The 20,302-nt window shown below is 41.8% G+C and overlaps 1 protein-coding gene across 2 annotated transcripts in view; it reads right to left on the bottom strand.

Moving 5' to 3' along the window:
- Positions 1 to 17,870, bottom strand: part of PCNX2 (pecanex 2) — a 360,390-nt gene extending 342,520 nt beyond the window's left edge. For both annotated transcript variants that reach the window (XM_049868166.1, XM_049868167.1), the window contains exon 1: positions 17,486 to 17,870. In XM_049868166.1, coding sequence (XP_049724123.1) covers positions 17,486 to 17,638 — 153 coding nt within the window. In that variant the 5' untranslated portion in view covers positions 17,639 to 17,870. The remainder of the gene's footprint in view (positions 1 to 17,485) is intronic.
- Positions 17,871 to 20,302: the final 2,432 nt, after the last annotated feature.

The following is a 20,302-nucleotide window of genomic DNA, read 5'->3' as shown; positions in this document are numbered from 1 at the left end:
TCACCACAGTAAAAAATTATTTAGGCAAGAATGGTCAATTTACACTGCAACCATTGGGTAAGAGCTTTTTGGAAATGCAATAATTACAGTCTCAAATTTTTACCCCACATATTACTTATTAAATAGGTATATTTACAGTAGAAAATTCCATCAGGCTTCACCTTAACCAAAGACCAAACTTAATGTCACCGGTACTGTAGAGAGTGAGATCACATGCCCCCTGATGTAGCACACCTGAAGAATACAACATCACTTATGTACCACTCATTCAAAAAAAAATCCACAATCATGTATCTGATCTCAAGGAAACAATCATGCAAATGCAAATTAAGGGATATTCTGTAAAACAACTTTCAATGCCATGAAAGAAAACAAAAAAAGCCTTGGAGAACTTGTTCTAGAATAAAGGGCAATCAAGAGACATAATAAAAGCAATATAGGATCCTTGATTAAATCCTGGATCCAGAAAACAAAGAAGCAAAAACACCCAGCTATAAAGGATGTTAGTGGGACAAATTGGGAAATTTGGATGGGGACTACACATTAGATATTATGCCAGCGATAAATTTTTTAAGTGTGATACATACTTGCTGAAGTTTTTAGGGGAGAAATGTCTTGATGTCTACAACTTATTTTCAAATGGCACATCAAAATTTTAAAAATGTATAAATACATAAAGATAGTGTCGTGGATTGAATTACGTCCCCCCAGAAAATGTGTGTATCAATTTAGCTGGGCCATGATTCCTGGTATTGTGTGATTTTCCTGTATGTTGTAAATTCTGCCTCTATGATGTTAATAAGGGAGGGTGGGCAGCAGTTGTGTTAGTGAGGCAAGACTCAATCTATAAGATTGGATTGTGTCTTGAGGCAATCTCTTGAAATATAAAAGAGAGAGGAGAGCAGAGAGACGGGGGAACTCATGCCACCAAGAAAGTGGTGCCAGGCGCAGACAGCGAGCATCCTTTGGGCTCCGGTTCCCTGCTTGAAGAAACTCCTAGTCTGGGGGGAGATTAATGAGAAGGCCAACAGACAGAGAAAGCCTTCTCCTGGAGCTGACACCCTGAATCTGGACTTTTAGCCTACTTTACTGTGAGGAAATAAACTTCTCCTTATTAAAGCCATTCACTTGTGGTATTTCTGTTATAACAGCACTAGATAACTAAGATAGATAAAGCAAATGTTGCAAAATGTCAAGAATTGGTGAATCTAGGTGAAGGGTATATAGTACTCATTGTACTATTCTTGCAGATTTTTTGGTAGGTTGGACATTTTTCAAAATAAAAATTTTCAAAAAAAAAAAAACTGCTTTCCAGCAGTTCCTAGAACACACCAGCCCTTCTCACTGCGAAGCTTTGCCCTGCTCTTCCCTTTGCCTAGGAAGCTCTTTCCCAAGCTCTGTGCCCGGCTGTCCCTTAACACCCTAGAGATTTCAGCTCAGTGGTCACCCTGACACCCTATCTAAACAAGCACCTCCCCTGTTCTACTCCAGCACTCATGACACTGTAAAACTTTTCCTTCGTTTTTTCCTTCTAATTGTCTGTGTTCTCCACCAGACTGTGAGCTTAGAGGGGAGGGGGGAGCCAGGGCTTTGACTGATCTCTCACTAGTATGATCTCTGCCTGGCACACAGTGGGCGCACTGAGATAAATGAATGAAAGGAAAAGTATACAGCAAACTGTAAAAATCACAGAATGACGCTGCTTCTTTAATGGTGGTAGAAATAAAGGGCCATGCCCTCCATGAAAACAGGCACTGATGAGAGGAAATCTAATCATATCTACCCACCACCCTTCTGTCACTTTGTCATACTGTGTTATCCTGCATGTTGCTATGATGCTGGCAGCTCTCCACCAGTATTTCAAGTATGAGTAGGGTCACCCATGTTGCTTCCAGACCAAGGTGGACTAGGAAGAAAGGGCTGGAGATTTACTTCCAAAAATCAGCCAATGAAAACCTTATGGGTCACAATAGAATACTGTTGGGTGTAGTGCTGGAAGATGAGCTCCCTGGGTTGGAGGGCACTCAAATACAGTGGCCACAACAATGGATTTGAGGATCATGAGGATGGCACAGGACTGGCGATGGCACAGGACTGGGCAAAGTTTTGTTCTGTTGTACATGGTGTTGCCATGAGTTGGAGCTGACTTGACAGCAACTAACAACAACAATCATATCTACAAAAGACAACCAGGGGAATACTCTGAAATCCAGTGGCTTTCCTCTCAATAACTAAAAATGAGACTGACAATTGTCCTATCTTAGTGCAGCCCATATCTTGCTTCATTCACCCCTCACTTGGATCCCCATTTCCAAACCACAGTCAGCCACCCTCTAGCCCCACCTGGGCAAAACATGGTCTGGAAAAGTGGTCAGCAGAGGACCAAGAGGTGTAATAAACAATAAGACATAGACCTCGAGGAAATGTTAAACTGAGGCAACCACAGCAGTTACAGCCTAGGAAACCCTATAGGGTAGTTCTCCTCTGTCCTATAGGGTTGATATAAGTTGGAATCAACTTGAAAGCACAACATACATACCTATGGTTATAATTCCATTTGGGAATGGGTTTTATTATGTTTATGAGGCAGTGTTGGTGTAGGGTGTGTCTTAAGTGAATCTCTTTTGAGATATAAAAGAGCAGATTAAGCAAGGAAGTGCAAATTGGGGAGAAGACACATGCCACGTGATCGCCAAAGAATCCAGGAAGAGAAGCTGAAAAGAGACTAGGATGTTCCCCCAGAGCCAACAGAGAAAGAAAGCCTTACCCTAGAGCCAGTGCCCTGAATTTGGACTTGTAGCCTCCTAAACTGTGAGAAAACAAATCTGTTCATTAAAGCCACCCACCTGTGGTATTTCTGTTATAGCAGCACTAGGAAACTAAGACACCTTGCTTGAGATGTTATTCCTTCTACCCATCTTTGCTTGGCTAACTCCTACTCATTCTTCAGGTCTCAGATTAGAAGTTATTTCCTTTGGGATACCTTTCTTAAATACCAAAACCTGGATTGTGTCTCCTGCCTTTAATGGAGCATCTCATACTTCCCCTATAAAAACAATTATCTTTGTGTTATTAATGTTTGTTGATCTTTATCCTCTAATTTCACGAGGGGAGATACCCATTTATTTTGTTCTCTGTCGTTTCCCTCTGAAGAACACTTGGCACTTAGTCTGTTGTCCTGTACATAAGTGCTGCCCAAGAAATATTTCTAGATCTTCCACTGGGCACAAGTTAGTATTGTACTTTCCTTCCCCTTTAGAGTTAAGTGTAACATTACAACTTGCTTTGGTCAAAGAAATCTGAATGAAAAAGGTACCTGCCATTTCCAGAAAAAGCTTTAAGAGACAGTACACGGTCTCCACTCTCTCTTTCCCTTTTCATGGCAACTGGTAGCGATCCGGACACTGGCTTCCTATCAGCCATGGTCATGCAGTGTGGTTGATGCGGAGCAGAGGTCCCCCCTGTAACCCAATGCCATCAAGTGGATTCTGACTCATAGCGACCCTATGCACAACAGAACCAAACACTGCCCAATCCTGCGCCATCCTCACAATCGTCGTTATGCTTCAGCACATTATTGTGGCCACTGTGTCAATCCATCTCATTGAGGGTCTTCCTCTTTTTTGTTGACTCTCTACTTTATCAAACATAATGTCCTTCTCCAGGGACCGATCCCTCCTGATAACACAGCCATGTCACACTCAGCCTCTACTGACAATATTGCACATGTGGTATGAATAAAAAAAAAAACTTGGCAGTACCAAAGAGATTTTCAAGTTGTTTGCTATTTCAGCACAAACTAGTACATCCTGACTGATGCATATGTATGCAAATACTGAAATTAATTCAAACAGCCAAATATTTATCTTAGGCTAAAAAAATCACCTGAAAACCTAAGTATCCTTTAATAGGCAACTGGTAAAATAAATTATCTTTTACTCACACAATGGAATATTATGTAGACAATAAAATGAATGAGGTAGCTTTTTATGTAATGATCTCTAAGATGTTCTGTTAAGTGAAAAAACAAAGATATGTACCCATAATTTTTGGCATATGTATATAAAATCCACTGTCATCCAGTCAATTCTGAGCCACAGAGACCCTGTAGGACAGAGAAGAACTGTAGGGTTTCCAAGGCTGTAATCTTTACAGAAGCAGACTGCCACATCTTTCTCCCACGGAGCAGCCAGTGGGTTCAAACTATCGACATTGTAGTTAGCAGCTGAGTGCTTTAACCACTGTGCTACCAGGGCTCCTTCATATGTAGAAGTGTTGGCCAAGGAGCCCAGGTAGGAGAGATACTAGATTCCAGTGCAACTTCTGGGGAAAATCACATGCAGCAATTTCTAAATAGGTTATGAGAAGAAGTTAGTTGAGTCTAAAAACCCTTACCCAAAATGAGGATATAATTGAATCTGGAATGAGAGAATTCATGAAGAATTTTAGAGAGGACTGTAGGTATGCAGCAAATCCTGAGCTATCCTTGTCACAGAGACGGGTGTTTCAGTCAAGAGAGATGGGCTCCAATGGGACCACTCGGAGAGGGAATATGAGTTCCCTACAATTTGGGGTGGGAAGGCACAGTATACTGGTGTCTGACTCCTTCCTAGAAAAGCTAAAAGAGGAGAGACTGGGTGGCTGGCTAGCTGCCCTGCCAGGACACAAAGGAAAAGTTGCTATATTGGGCTTGGCCTGCCCTCTGGAATTTGTTGGGAAAATGGGTATGTGAGTGTTCACATGTTCCAAGTGTGGGAGAGTCTGCCCTAGTTTGCTTCAGACAGCGCCTGACCAGACTGCCAGAAGAGAGGCGAAGGCAGCAGAAGGAAGCTGGAGGAGGACTGCCACATTCTGGGGACTGTGGAAGGAGTTATCAACCAGGTGAAATAGGATGCAGCATCCTTCACAAGGAAATGGCAGGTGAGGGAGTGCGAGCAAGGAGAACAGGTCACACTTCACCAGGAGAGTCGCCTGTAAACGTCTACCTGCTCAGAGAGCACAAAGCCAGCTTACAATCTTGCCTATCAGCCAGGAATGGCTCTGTTCCTTTCAGCACCTCCTTTCCACTCTCTCCCATGCCAAAGGAGTTGGCACAGCAGCCGGCATATGAGGGAGGAGGAGAAAGAAGGAGAAGAAGCAGACCATGCTACCTCAGATCCCTTCCTGCCTATAGAAACGACTGAATGACTGATGCTTTGGTTATTACAGAACTGGACATGTAAACTGTTCAAGCAGCCGTAGCGCTCATATTACCTGTGACCAGAAGTCATAGGCTTGCCCATGTTTTTTATCCAGGAATAGGGAAAAAAAATCCACAGAGCAAATTTAAAGGGACAGTGGAAGATAAATATGGTTGCTTTATTAAAAAACCCATGACCCCTCACATTCAAAATTCCACTTACATGTGTATAAAATATCACAGCAAGAACAAGCAGGAAACTATCTATATGGTTGCCTCCTGAATAGCGTACTAGAGACAAATGCGGGAGAGAAATGAACTTTTCCCAGTATGTTCTTTTGTACATTTCAGGTTTTGTGTCTCTTCATGCCAATGAGCAAGATATACACGCACACACTGTGAAATCACCTGTATTAGAGGGGGTGTGTCTGAGTGGGTAAGAACTCCAACTCTAGAGCCAAACTGCCTGGTTCTAATTCTGATAGGCTATTACTAGCTGTGTATACTTAAGCATGTTAACTAACCTCTCTGTGCCAGTTACACCAACTGTAAAATCAGAACTATTACAGTGCCTAACGTATCAGGTTGTTGTGAGGATGAAATGAGAATGAAGTTCATACAAAGCACTTACAACAGTGCCTGACTCATAACTGCCCAAAAAATGCTGGCCAATTCCAATCCAAATTCCAACGACATTTTTAATGAGATGGAGAAACAAATCACCAACTTCGTATGGAAGGGCAAGAGACCCCAGAGAAGTAAAGCATTACTGAAAAAGAAGAACAAAGTGGGAGGCCTCACTCTACCTGATTCTAGAACCTATTATACTGCCACAGTAGTCAAAAGAGCCTAGTACTGGAACAAGAGCAGATACATAGACCAGTGGAACAGAATTGAGAATTCAGACATAAATCCAGAGACATATGAGCAGCTGATATTTGACAAACGCCCAAAGTCCATTAAATGGGGAAAAGACAGTCTTTTTAACAAATAGTGCTGGCATAACTGGATATCCATTCGCAAAAAAATGAAACAAGACCCATACCTCACACCATGCACAAAAACTAACTCAAAATGGATCGAAGACCTAAACATAAAATCTTTAAAACAATAAAGATCATGGAAGAAAAAATAGGGACAAAGTTAGGAGCTGTAATACACGGCATAAACAGGATACAAAACATTACTACAAATGCAGAAGAGAAACCAGATAACTGGGAGCTCCTAAAAATCAAACACCTATACTCATCCAAATACTTCACCAAAAGAGTAAAAAGACTACCTACAGACTGGGAAAAAGTTTTTAGCTATGACATTTCTGATCAGCGCCTGATCTCTAAAATCTACATGATTCTGCTAAAACTCACCTACAAAAAGACAAATAACCCAATTTAAAAATGGGCAAAGGATATGAACAGGCACCTCACTAGAGAACACATTCAGGCTACTAACAGATACATAAGGAAATGGTCACGATCATTACCCATTAAGAAATGCAAATCAAAACTACAGTGAGATTCCATCTCACTCCAACAAGGATGGCATCAATCCAAAAAACACATAACAATAAATGTTGGAGGGGTTGTGGAGAGACTAGAACACTTATACACTGCTGGTGGGAATGTCAAATGGTACAATCACTTTGGAAATCGATTTGGCGCTTCCTTAAAAAGCCAGAAATAGAACTGCCATACAAACCAGCAATCCCACTCCTTGGAATTTATCTTAGAGAAATAAGAGCCTTTACACGAACGGATATATGCACACCCATGTTCATTGCAGCACTGTTTACAATAGCAAAAAGTTGGAAGCAACCAACGTGCCCATCAACCGATGAGTGGATAAATTATGGTATATTCACACAATGGAATAGTATGTATTAATAAATCACAGTGACGAATCCATGAAACATTTCGTAACATGGAGAAACCTGGAAGGCATTATGCTGAGTGAAATCAGTCAGTTGCAAAAGGACAAATATTGTATAAGACCACTATTATAAGAACTGGAGAAATAGTTTAAAAAGAGAAGAAAATATTCTTTGATGGTTACCGGTGAGGGCAGAGGGAGGGTGGGAAAGCGGTTTTCACTAATTAGATAGTAGGTAAGTTTTATTTTAGGTGAAGAGAAAGACAAAACACAATACAGGAAAGGTCAACACAACCAGACTAAACCAAAAGCAAAGAAGTTTCCTGAATAAACTGAAAGCTTCGAAGGCCAGCGTAGCAGGGGCGGAGGTTTGGGGACCATGGTGTCAGGGGACATCTAAGTCAACTGGCATAATAAAATCTATTAAGAAAACATTCTGCATCCCACTTTGGAGAGTGGCATCTGGGGTCTTAAGCGCTAGCAAGTGGCCATCTAAGATGTATCAATTGGTCTCAACCCACCTGGAGCAAGGAAGAATGAAGAACACCAAAGACACAAGGTAATTATGAGCCGAAGAGACAGAAAGGACCACATAAACCAGAGACTACATCAGCCTGAGACCAGAAGAACTAGATGGTGCCTGGCCACAACCAATGACTGCCCTGACAGGGAACACAACAGAGAACCCCTGAGGAAGCAGGGGAGAAGTGGGATGCAGACCTCAAATTCTCGTAAAAAGACCAGACTTAATGGTCAGACTGGGACTAGAAGGACCCCGGAGGTCATGGTTCCCAGACCTTCTGTTAGCCCAAGACAGGAACCATTCCCAAAGCCAACTCTTCAGACAGAGATTAGGCTGGAATATGGGATGGAAAATGATACTGGTGAAGAACAAGTTTTCTGGATCAAGTAGACACATGAGACTATGCTGGCATCTCCTGTTTGGAGGAGTGATGAGAGGACGGCGGGCGGGGGGGCGGGGGGCCAGAAGCTGCCCGAACGGACCCAAGGAGAGAGAGTGGAGGGAAGGACTGTGCTATTTCATTATGGGGAGAGCAATCAGGAGTGTATAGCAAGGCGTATGTAAATTTTTGTATGAGAGACTGACCTGATTGGTAAAGTTTCACTTAAAACACAATAAAAATTAATTAAACACACACACAAATGCTGGCTATTGTTAATACCTAGCCCAATAATGGAAACTCTGGTGGTGTAGTGGTTAACAGCTACGGCTGCTAACCAAAAGGTCAGCAATTCAAATCTACCAAGCACCCCTTGGAAACCATATGGAGCTCTGGCCTATACGGTCACTATGAGTTGGAGTCAACTTGACGGCAACAGGTTTGGTTTTGTTTTATCCCAATAATGGAGGCCTCGTTGCTCAGTGGTTAAAGCTCTCAGTTGCTAACTGAAAGGTCAGCAGTTCAACACCACCAGAAGCTCCATGGGAGAAAGATGGGGCAGTTTGCTTCTGTAAAGATTATAGCCTTGGAAACTCTCTGGGGAAATTCTACTCTTTCCTATAGGGTTGCTACAAGTTGGAATAGACTTGATGGCAGTGGGTTTGGGTTTTTTTTTTATACTCTGATAATAATGACTATAATTATAAATTCTAAAAGGAAAACTCCATCTAAAAAAAGGAAAAACCAGAATACCATTAAGAGCTACAGTGGTTTTTCTTCCATAGGGTGTAGAAAGAGAATTACAGTGATAACATGGGAACATAGATGAGTTTAAAATTACTCATTTGAGAGACAAAAAATGGTTAAAATCAGAAAACAATAATCACTTGACATGTATTACCTCAGTCCCTAGGTTGCACAAAGGGTTTGCGCTCAACTACAAACCTAAAGGTGGGTGGTTCCAACCCATCCAGTGGCACTATGGAAAAAAACCCTGACAATCTGCTTCCATAAAGATTACAGCCATGAAAACCCTGTGGAGCAGTGCTACGCTGTAACACGTGGGGTCTCCATGAGTCAGAATCAATTCAATGGCAACAGGTTTAGATTTTTTTTGTTGTTTTTAAGATTACCTTCCATTCAAAAGAAATAGCACCAAATGAATTGGATTCTCCAATCACAATAAAAATAATAGGGTAATAAAGCATTAGGTATTACAGTTAGAAAAATGTTATATCTCAGGTGAGCACCATCCAAAATATAACCAGTCGCTAATTGAAAAAAATCTGGAAAAGTCCTAAAAGGGGTGAGGTGTTGTAGAATACATAAATTTAACCACCAGAAAATTAGTCATGAACTTGCAATACAAGAATGGAAAGAAAAAAAAGAAAAGCCTTCAAGCTATTTTTGGATAGCCCTTCAAAGGCTGAACATCACAGGACACACAGGTGCTGGTTCTTTTGTCACGGACGCTGAAATGCAGCCTGGGAACACAGAACCCACCTGCAGACATGCATGTGTCTAAATGGCATTGGTGAGGATAAGTGAGAGGAATTTGCACCAGAGTGGCGATCATCACTCAGGCAAAGAGTTACTAACTTGAAAAGCTTGAAGACAGCTGACCTAGCAACAAAGGAGGAGCACCCTTAGTTAGAGTGCTTACACACACAAAGCACATGGCCATCTGGAGCAGCAAAATGGTGAGACAACTGCAAGATACAGCATTCTGCCTAAATCTAGAAGGGCTGGACCTTCGTTGCTACTGGAGGACCAGTGCCAGGGAAGAATCCCTTTTACATATTCCTCCTTTGGGGCCCTTCAGCCCTAATCCCACCCGGCTTCAGGCAGGGAAGGGCAGGAGACAGGAAGCTCAGGCCTTCACTGAACTGTGGGGAAAGAGCACAAAGTCAGGCATCTCATCCTGGGGTGGGGGGGGAATTGGCCCCAGGGTTGAAAGGAAGAGATAACACAGATCCGGGAGTCTGAAGACAGAAGGAAAGTATGGACCATGGGATTCAATAGCATAGGATACCTATCTTGTGAGAAAAACTGAATATAAAAATAGGACTGACCAGGATGACAGGTAAACTTTTGGGAACAGCAATATGCCAACCTGTCTAACATAATAATAAAAACCAAGTGGTGTGAACCAGGCCCGCTGCATAAGGTTGTATAGGCTGGGTCCTGCACAAAGGTCTCCAGATGACGGGGTCAAGTACTGGCTGAAATCGACCCCCAAGTCCTCAGTCAGAAAAGAGTGCCTTTTAGGGCAGGGCACCTTACTGTAATTCACAAAAAGACACTCTATATGGTAGAAGTAGAGCGCAGAAGGAGCGGCCAAGGAAATACAAGACCTAAAGAAAAATAATGAGGTACTGAAATGGGGGGTGGCTACAGACTATAATAATAAACACCAAATAGAGGTAACAATAATAGCTAATACATGTTGAGTGCTTACTATATGCTTAAGGCTATGCTGAAGTCCCTAGGTGGTACAAATGGCTAATGCACTCAGCTGCTAACAGAAAGGTTGGCAGTTCGAGTCCATCCAGAGGTACCTCAGAAGAAATGCTTGGCAATCTCCTTCTGAAAAATCAGCCACTAAAAACCCAATTAACAGCTGTACTCTGACACAGGTGGGGTCGCCAGGAGTTAGAGACCAGTCCATAGTAACTGGTTTTTGGTTTAGTGCTATGCTAGCACATGACGGGTAATCTCATTTAATTATAATTACAGCAATTACAAATGAAGTGGTTCTTATCAAAGAAAGTCTCTAAGGCTAAATTAAGAAGCAGAACTGGAAACAGAGTAAGTCTGACTAACAGAAAAGAAAAAAAAAGTAATAACCATAAAAACAAAAGACAAGCTTTCTATGATATGTGAAGAAAGGGTTACCTGTCCTGATAGCATACGTCAGGCCCGGAAAACCATATATAATGTTGCTTTGCCTGGGGTCTTTAAGGATGTGAAGGCTCCACCCCATTCTCCCCACGACTCAACTCTTCCTCTATTAGGGTTGATCATAATGCCACCAGGACAGTTATAGTTCCACTCTGTTGTTGTCGTTGGGTGCTGTCAAGTGAGTTCTGACTCACAGCAACCCCCTGCACAACAGAACAAAACACTGCCAAGTCCAGCACCATCCTCAAAACGTTGTTATGCTTGAGCGAATTGTTGAAGCCACCGTGTCAATCCGTCTCGTTGAGGGTCTTCCTTTTTGCGCTGAACCTCTACTTTACCAAGTATGATGTCCCTTTCCAGGGATTGGTACCTCCTGATAACATGTCCAAAGTATATGAGACAAGTCTAGCCATCCTTGTTTCTAAGGAGCATTCTAGCTGAGGACAGATGTGTTTATTCTTCTGGCAGTCCACGGTATATTCAATATTCTTTGCCAACACCATAAATCAAAGGCATCAATTCTTCTTCCATCTTCCTTATTCATCATCCAGCTTTCACAGGCATATGAGGCGACTGAAAACACCATGGCTTGGATCAGGCTCAAGGTGACATCTTTGCTTTTTAACACTTTGAAAGGGTCTTTTGCAACAGAGTCACCCAATGCAATGCGTCGTTTGATTTCTTGACTGCTGCTTCCATGGATGTTGATTGTGAATACAAGTACAATGAAATCCTTGACAACTTCAATCTTTTTTCCCTTTATCAAGACGCTGCTTATTGGTCCAGTTGTGAGGATTTTTGTTTTCTTTAAGTTGAGGTGTAATCCATACTGAAGGCTGAGGTCTTTGATTTTCATCAGTACATGCTTCAAGTCCACTTCACTTTCAGCAAGACTGTGTCATCTGAGTATCTCAGGTTCTTAATCAATCTTTCTCCAATCCTGATGTTGCATTCTTCTTCATATAGTCCAGCTTCTCAGATTATTTGCTTGTAATTCAAATTGAATAAGTATTGTGAAAGGATACAACCCTGATGCACTCCTTTCTTTACTTTAAACCACACAGTATCCCCTTGTTCTGTTCAAACCACTGCCTCTTGATCTATGTACAGGTTCCTCATGAGCACAATTAAGTGTTCTAGAATTCCCATTCTTTGCAATATTATCCATAATTTGTTATGATTCACATAGTCGAATGCCTTTGCATAGTCAATAAAACACAGGTAAACATCTTTCTGGTATTCTCTGCTTTCAGCCAGGATCCATCTGACATCATCAATGATATCTCTTTTTCCAAATTTTCCGAATCCAGCTTGAATTTCTGACAGTTCCCTGTCGATATACTGCTGCAGCCACTTTTGAATGATCTTCAGCAAAATCTTACCTATGTGTGATATTAATGATATTGTTTGATAATTTCTGCATTCCACTGGATCATCTTTCTTTGGAATGGGTACAAATACGGATCTTTTCCAGTCGATTGGCCAGGAAGCTGTCTTCCATATTTCTTGGCATAGATGAGTGAGCACCTCCAGCGCTGCATCTGTTTGTTGAAACATCTCTGTTGGTATTCCATCAATTCCTGGGGCCCTGTTCTTCACCAGTGTTTTCAGTGCAGCTTGGACCTCTTCCTTCAGTACTGTTGGCTCTTGATCATATGCTACCTCCTGAAATGGTTGACTATCAAATTCTTTTTAGTACAGGGACTCTCTTTATTCCTTCCATCTTCTTTTGATGCTTCCTGCGTCGTTTTATATTTTCTCTGTAGAATAATTCAGTATTGCAACTCGAGGCTTCAATTTTTTCTTCAGTTCTTTCAGCTTGAGAAATGCCAAGGGTGTTCTTTCCTTTTGGTTTTTATCTCCAGTTCCTTGCACATTTCATTATAATACTTTACTTCGTCTTCTCAAGCTGCCCTTTGAAATCTCCTGTGCAGCTTTTTTACTTCATCATTTCTTCCTTTTGCTTTAGCTACTTTACCCTTTGCTTTAGCTACTCTACACTTTAGCTACTCTACACTACTCTCAACTTTCAGAGTCTCTATTCACATCCATTTTGGTCTTTTCTTTCTTTCCTGTCTTTTTAATGACCTCTTGCTTTCTTCACGGATGATGTTCTTGATGTCAAGTCACAACTCATCTGGTCTTCAGTCATTAGTGTTCAATGAATCAAATTTATTCTTGAGATGGTCTCTAAATTCAGGTGGGATATATTCAAGGTCATACTTTGGCCCTCATGGACTTGTTCTAATTTTATTCAGCTTTGACTTGAACTTGGATAAGAGCAATTGATGGTCTGTTCCACAGCTGACCCCTGGCCTTGTTGTGACTGATGATATTGAGCTTTTCCATCATCCCCACAGATGCAGTCGACTTGATTCCTGTGTATTCCGTCTGGCAAGGTCCATGTGTATAGTCGCCGTTTATGTTGGTGAGAAAAGGTATTTGCAATGATGAAGTCACTGGTCTTGCAAATTCTATCATGCAATATCCAGTGTCATTTTTATTATCAAGGCCATATTTTCCACCTACCAGCCCTTCTTCTTTGTTTCTGGCTTTCCCATTCCAATCACCTGTAATTACCAATGCATCTTGATTGCATGTTTGATCAATTTCAGACTGGAGAAGCTGGGAAAAATCTTCAATTTCTCCATCTTTGGCAATAGTGGTTGGCATGTAAATGTAAATAATAGTAGTATTAATTGGTCTTCCTCGTAGGTGGTATGGATATTATCCTATCACTGACAGCATTGTTGTTCAGGATAGATCTTGAAATTTGCTTTTTAACAATGAATGAGACGCCATTCTGTTCCATTTATCATTCCGGGCATAGTCACTTTATGTGGGTCTAATGTCTCACAAATTTCAAAGTGTTTTTGTGTACACCATGTTAGGCAGCACGGTGCTGTGAAAAACCAAAGATGGGACAACAGGACCTCAGCTAGAACTCTCAATTGTGCTAGCTACTGCCTACATGACACTGAGCACTTAACCTAATTTCTCTGGACCTCAGGTACTAAACCCTATGAAACAAAATCATTACCCATTTTAGAGATGATAAAATTGAGACCTGGGGAAGGGAGGTCATTTGCATAAGGTGACACAATTGATAAATGGCAGAACAGGAGCAACGTCTTTTGACTGCAAGCCTGGTGCTGTCAGAATTCATACGAGGCCCATGGCATTCTTGTTTGAAAGCTCTACGCTGAATCGCCATTAGACCATGCTCATCTAAAGAATAAGGACAAGAACTCATATAATAAATGGAAGTTTAAATATCTCTGAAAACAAGTGTATCTTTCAGTTTGACCAAAAGAAAATTAGGCTGATAAGAAATCAAAGTAAAACTCTTTCCAGATTATCCAAATTGGTTTAATGCTTTTAATTGTATATTTTTGAGCATTTCTCATAAACAGAAAAATAGTTTATAAAGGCTAATAATTACCTTTTACATTACTAACCACACATCTAAGTAAATTATAGGACTCAGAAATAAGCTTGCCTCAAAAGTTAATAATAAAATTATTTACATATTCAAGGTCCCCCATTAAATTAAAAGATAATTTCTCACAAGAGTGAAACTGTCTTGATCAAACATAATTAAGACGAAATTGTGCAAAAAGCAGAAAATGTAAGGGCACATTAAATAACAGAACATCGAGTAAGTCCCTGCTATCACTGAGCAGACAGGTATGTTTTGTGGATCAAGGTCTCGCAAGTAGAACAAACTGAAAAATACACTTACAATCAAAGGCAGCATCAAAGCGCAGAAGAACATATTTTAGCATCAAGATCTGGAGAACAGAACCCTTGGTGGGGGTGGAGAAGGGTTATTTTATTTCTAAGGGCCTTTCAGAGACCAGAAGATCAAAGCAAGAAAGGTTACCCCTTTTTATACATAAAAAAGTGATATACCCCTGGACACCCTTTTAACTCAGTACTGAAGTCACTCCTGAGGTTCACCCTTCAGCCAAAGATTAGACAGGCCTATAAAAAAAACAATAACAAATGTAGTTCAACCATGTATATGAGACCAAATGGGCACACAAGCCCAGAGGTAAGGACGAGAAGGCAGGAGGGGATAAGAAAGCTGGACGAATGGAAATGGGGAACCTGAGGTGGAGAACAGGAGAGTGTTGATATGCAGAGGGGTAGGCGACCAATGTCACGAAATAATATGTGTATTAATTGGTTAACGAGAAACTAATTAGCTCTGTAAACTTTCACCTAAAGCACAAACAAAAAAAAGAGCAGGAAAGTAATACAATGATAAATGTACTCACATAAAATTATTCTACAATAGTTAAAAGCACACTGGCATAAAGATATAAAAAATGTTGGTATAACTTGTTTAATTAAAAAAAAAAGACCAACATAAGTCAAATTATCAGTTCTTGACTTTCTACAATCTTGAGATTTAGTCAAATATTAATTCTAAATATCATAAATGAGAAACTTAACTAAGGACAAAATCCTACTCAATAAAGCAACCCTACAGGAGAGAGTAGAACCGCCCCACAGAGTTAAAAGCATAATTAGGCAGAAGTTAAGAGTTCTGATCATATGCATACATAAATCTTAGATGTAGTTTTGTAAAAATGAGCCTGTATGCATAAAAAAAATCCATAGGAACACACTTTACCTGCTAACGTGGTGGTGGTTGAGGAGTGGGACTACAGATAGAATATATATTGCTTTCATAATCAGGCTATACTTATTTAAAATCTGTAGGTGAGGTGGACAATAAATGCTGGTTGGAAGAGAAACAGATGCAGGTTGATTTTATTTTCTACCAGGTCATTCTACATGACATCAGTGCTGACCAAATGCAGGGTATTCTGCTGGGTATGACACAGAAAACCGAGATGAATACACAAAATCCATGCCCTCAAAAACCTCATGATCTAGGGGGAGAGGTAAAATACATGCTCCAAGGGCTAAGTTCAAGGCAGAGTTCAAAAAGTATTCTAATATGAACAGTAAATACAGAATGGCAGAAGAGTAGCAGAGAAGAGAAATTATCCTAGCTGTAGGGATCAGGGAAGCTGGGCTGTGAAGGAGGGGAAGATGGGGAAGGGGAAAAGGCTAGCTTGGACTGAGCTTCATTATTTGCCAGGTACTGTGAAGTACTTGAATACGTTAATAAACTTGATGCTCATATCCATCCGATAAGGGGGGGTACTATTATTACCCTGCTGTACAAAGCAGGAAGCTGAAGTTTGTTGAAGTTTGCTCAAGCTTACACATCTAATAAGCAGTAGAATTAGGATTTGAACCCAGGCCTGTGTTCCTGACCACTCTGCTATACTGCTCCTCTAGGCAAAGGAAAAATATTGATACTTAGAAACCGAGGAAAAATAATGATCAAAGCCATAGAAGAAAGAGCCTTACATTTACTGAAGGGCCTCCACAGATCCATCTCTCTATGAATACATTGATATATAAAATTTCATTTAATTTTTCCATGACGTCATCCTTACTGTATCCATTTTAAGGATGAGAAAACTAAGGCTCAGATAGTTAAACAGCTAATAAGTAGCAGAACAGAAGTTTAAACCCAGGTCTGAGTCCATTGTCAGGTGAAGTCAGGCATATGGCTTTACATGTATTATCTCATTTAATATCCAAAATAGCCCTGTAAATCTAGTACTATTATTTTTCTCATTTTTACAGATAAGGTGAGTAACTTCTAGGTCAAAGAAGGAGTGGGCCCAAAATTTGACCCAGGCAGCTTGACTTCAGAACCAGAGTTTTTATTCTTACCCTCTGAATAAACTACTAGAAAGAGAGTAAATTGGAGCCAAATCATAGACAATCTCAGAAATCTGCCAGCCGTGCTAACTCATTGAAGAAAATTAGCTGTGGGGGACATGGCCAAATTACGTTTTAGAAACAAAGTCCTTGAAGAGACATCAAAATTAGATTCCTAGCACATAAATTTTAATAATACACAGACACCTTACAAAAGTGGTAAAGCTTTTCAAATAAGTTTAACAATTGTTTCAATTAGTATGTTTAAATCGCTTAAGAAGGTCAGCTATTCAGCAAGCACTCGCTTATCATAAATCCACTGACAGGTCCCCGGGAGGTGCTGTAATACTTTGTTTAGCATAAAGTGCATTCGATTTACCCAGTATTATGTGTTTCTGCATATTTCATTATATAGTGGTGTAGAAATTGCAAGTTGAACATTTGATAATTAAGCTTGCCTCTTCAAAGAAAAACAGGAAGGGGGGAGGGGGAAAAAGATCACCTACTAAAATAGGTTCACTTTTTGCATCTCTTTTTGCCTCTTGGCTGCCAAAGATCTTATACCAAACATTATCCCCATCTAACCACCCAAGAGGCCTAGGGCTGTCCATCTACAAAATAGGTTCAGCATTCATCAATGACAAGCAGAGTTAGAGGCTCCGACTCATCCTAACATTCTGCATCAATTCTCAATGAGTCCCACGTTCCCAAAGTCCATTTTACTTCCTTCCAGTGAGTCCCTTATGCCCCCTTTCCTTGCACTTCTCTGTTCCAAATTCCTGAAGACCTTCCTCCTCCCACCTCTTAAAAACCACTGTCAACCCTTCAGTTCTTTCTCCGTCTTCCCTCCATCCCCACATATCCCCAGCTCTAACCTCTCACTCACCAGGTGCAGGGCCAGGGGCAGAAGCAGCAGAAATAGCCACAGGTAGAGGTGGCAGCTGTTGGTGAACTTGCTCTGCTCGGGGTCGTGGTACCAGCCCCCCGTGAGCGCGGCCCACACGCCCTGCCGGAGCAGCTGCAGCGCCTGGGATACCATGCCTGCTGCCACCCGGGAGCCGGAGCGCGCCGCAGCGGCACCCTGCCCGCCTCTGCCCTGGTCGCTGTGCGCCCGCGGCTTTAATACCTGGCCCCTCAGGCGGGGCCGCCGCCGCCGCCGCTGCCGCCGCCACCCCGTCTACCTCCTTCCACACCGCGTCGGAAGCTGGGGCTGCTCTTCCGCCCTGACCCACGAGCCGCGGCGCCAGAGCCGGCTGCTGCCGCCGGGCAGAGGAGCTCCATGTCCGAAAAAGGAAGGATTTTCCCATCGTGCTCTGAGGCGCTGCTGATGCCGCAGAGGCTCCTCCCCTGGCCCGCCCTGAGCCCCTCAGCGGGCCTTCCCTGGCGCGGGGTCGGAGGAGAACCGGGCTGAGAAGGATTTCTGTGAGTCCTTCTAGCCCCCCTTCTTCGGCCTCGCCCCAGTTCCTCCTATTAGAGGGCACAAAAGGCTTATACATCAAGGATGTTCTCCAGCAGAAAGGACAAATGAGGACACATTCTTTTGCATTTTTCTTTTTTGCCGTCCACACCAAAATATTTACCAAACTCAAGATTCTGACACACACCACTGTAATTTCTTCCCCTGAGCACTGCCTGCACGGCTAATTGACCGCTGACCCAGAAGTTCTATTCCACTCAGCACTACTGCATCTTTGACTTTTCTCCTCTCTGACCTTTTCTGCTCCTCCCCCTGTTGCCCAAATTGATGGATAAAGAAGATGACTGCCTTCCTGGAATAATTTTAGGAGCTTCAGGTAGGCTGCTTGCATTTTTTATATATTTCCTACAACATAGCCCCAGGCATCAGTCGGCTATTTAGAAAGTTATCCTGAGTCATTCTTTACAGTTTAGGTAGGAGTATCCTCTAGAAAGAATCCCTTTAAGCTATCACTTACCAAACGCGTTGCCGTCGAGTCGATTTAGACTCATAGCGACCCTACAGGGCAGAGTAGAACTGCCCCATAGAGTTTCCAAGGAGCGCCCATTGGATTTGAACTGCCAAACTTTTGGTTAGCAGCCATAGCACTTAACCACCATGCCACCAGCGTTTCCCTATCACTTACAATATTCTGTAATTTACATGAGAGAAACTTCAAATTCTTTTCTGAGAGCAGGTTTTGGAAAGAGAAGAGATAAAGAAACTCATTTTCCTTAAACCTGAAAACCAAACCTGTTGCCATGGAATCAATTCTGACTCAAGGCGACCCTATAGGACAGAGTAAAACTTCCCCATAGGCTTTCCAAGGAGCAGCTGGTGGATTTGAACTGCCAACCTTTTGGTTAGCAGTCAAGCTCTTAACCAACGCGCCACCAGGGTTCCTTTGATCCTTTGGGGAAGAAAAAAGATGTGAAGGCTAGGTGATCCCCAATCATACCTTTCCTGCATCATGCTTAACCTGTCCATCCCTAACATATCACACGTCCTTTCTGCTGTGTGTGCCTGAGTGTGCCCTGTCCATTCTCTTATCTGCAGTAGCACTTATGTATGGTCACCTCGGTCAGGCACAGTAACGGCATGCCAACCTTCCTGTGCTGAAATGTGCTAAGGGAGGGTACAACCCAAGTAGGGACTTCAGCACATGCAGTCCACTGGGTTACAGCAAAGCCTCATCACTGGTGTTTGGGTTCAGGCTCAACCATTCTTCAGTCTACTCTACAGGCAGCTCTTGGAATTACTAATGAAATGTCATATTTCTGCTTTCTCTACTGCAATAGTAATCTTCTCAAAGCATGGGGAATGCTAGTTTTTATATGTTCTCAGTGCTTGAAACAACTGGTGCTCTATAATATTTACTGGGTGGATGCATCAATCATTCAGTAACACTGACAAACTCACATTAAAGAATCACCTTTATGTACATGAGTACATGAGGAATGGTTGTGCAAAAGGTCCTTTCCTGCATATGAGACATTGCTGTTATTCATTCGTGCCTGATACATCAAATATTTATTGAACACCTTCTGTGAAGACATCCCCTTTTGATGAAGACTGAGGAAGCAAACATAAATACAGTCCATACCATGAAGGAATCCAGGACAGGCAAACCAACAGACTTGTAATGAAATGTGGTAAGCACTGTAATAGGAATATACACATATGAAATAGTTGAGGCACTGAAGAAGAGACACGTTCAAGTCTGTGGCAGGCACGGTGGTGTCAGGGAAACTGACAAAGACACATCGGGATTGAGCTGGGTTTTCAGGCCCTTCAGTCAGAAAAATGTGAGTGGCTGAGGAAAGAGTATGTGAAATATACGAGAGGAAAGAGAAACATGGCACCTTTGGATAAACGTCAGTGTAGTCTAATACGGGTAGGAGATAGGACTGGGAAAGGAGAAAGTGGAACAGTAGGCAACTTACTGGAGAGATAAGTAGTAAGTAAGTTTTGTGGGTAATACAAAGTTCTTCAGACTTTATCTTCACCAGTGGAACAACATTGAAAAGTTTTAAGCATGGATATGATGTGCTCAATAGGGGGAAATGCTGAATACATGAACAGCAATAATGGAGATAAAGATGAGGGGTTGGATATGACTTAGCACTTAGAGACTGATAAAGTATCTTATGACTTCCAGTTTTTGGTTTGGATGACTGTGCTGTGAAATCAATCAAGTTATGGAATATAAGAACTTGCCCAAAAAGATTTTGGTTTTGTTGTTACATG

This window comes from Elephas maximus, chromosome 24 (genome assembly GCF_024166365.1).
Source record: "Elephas maximus indicus isolate mEleMax1 chromosome 24, mEleMax1 primary haplotype, whole genome shotgun sequence".
Taxonomy (NCBI): domain Eukaryota; kingdom Metazoa; phylum Chordata; class Mammalia; order Proboscidea; family Elephantidae; genus Elephas; species Elephas maximus.
The sequence above is the reverse complement of the archived record's forward strand: the minus strand, read 5'-3'. Positions and strand labels throughout refer to the sequence as shown.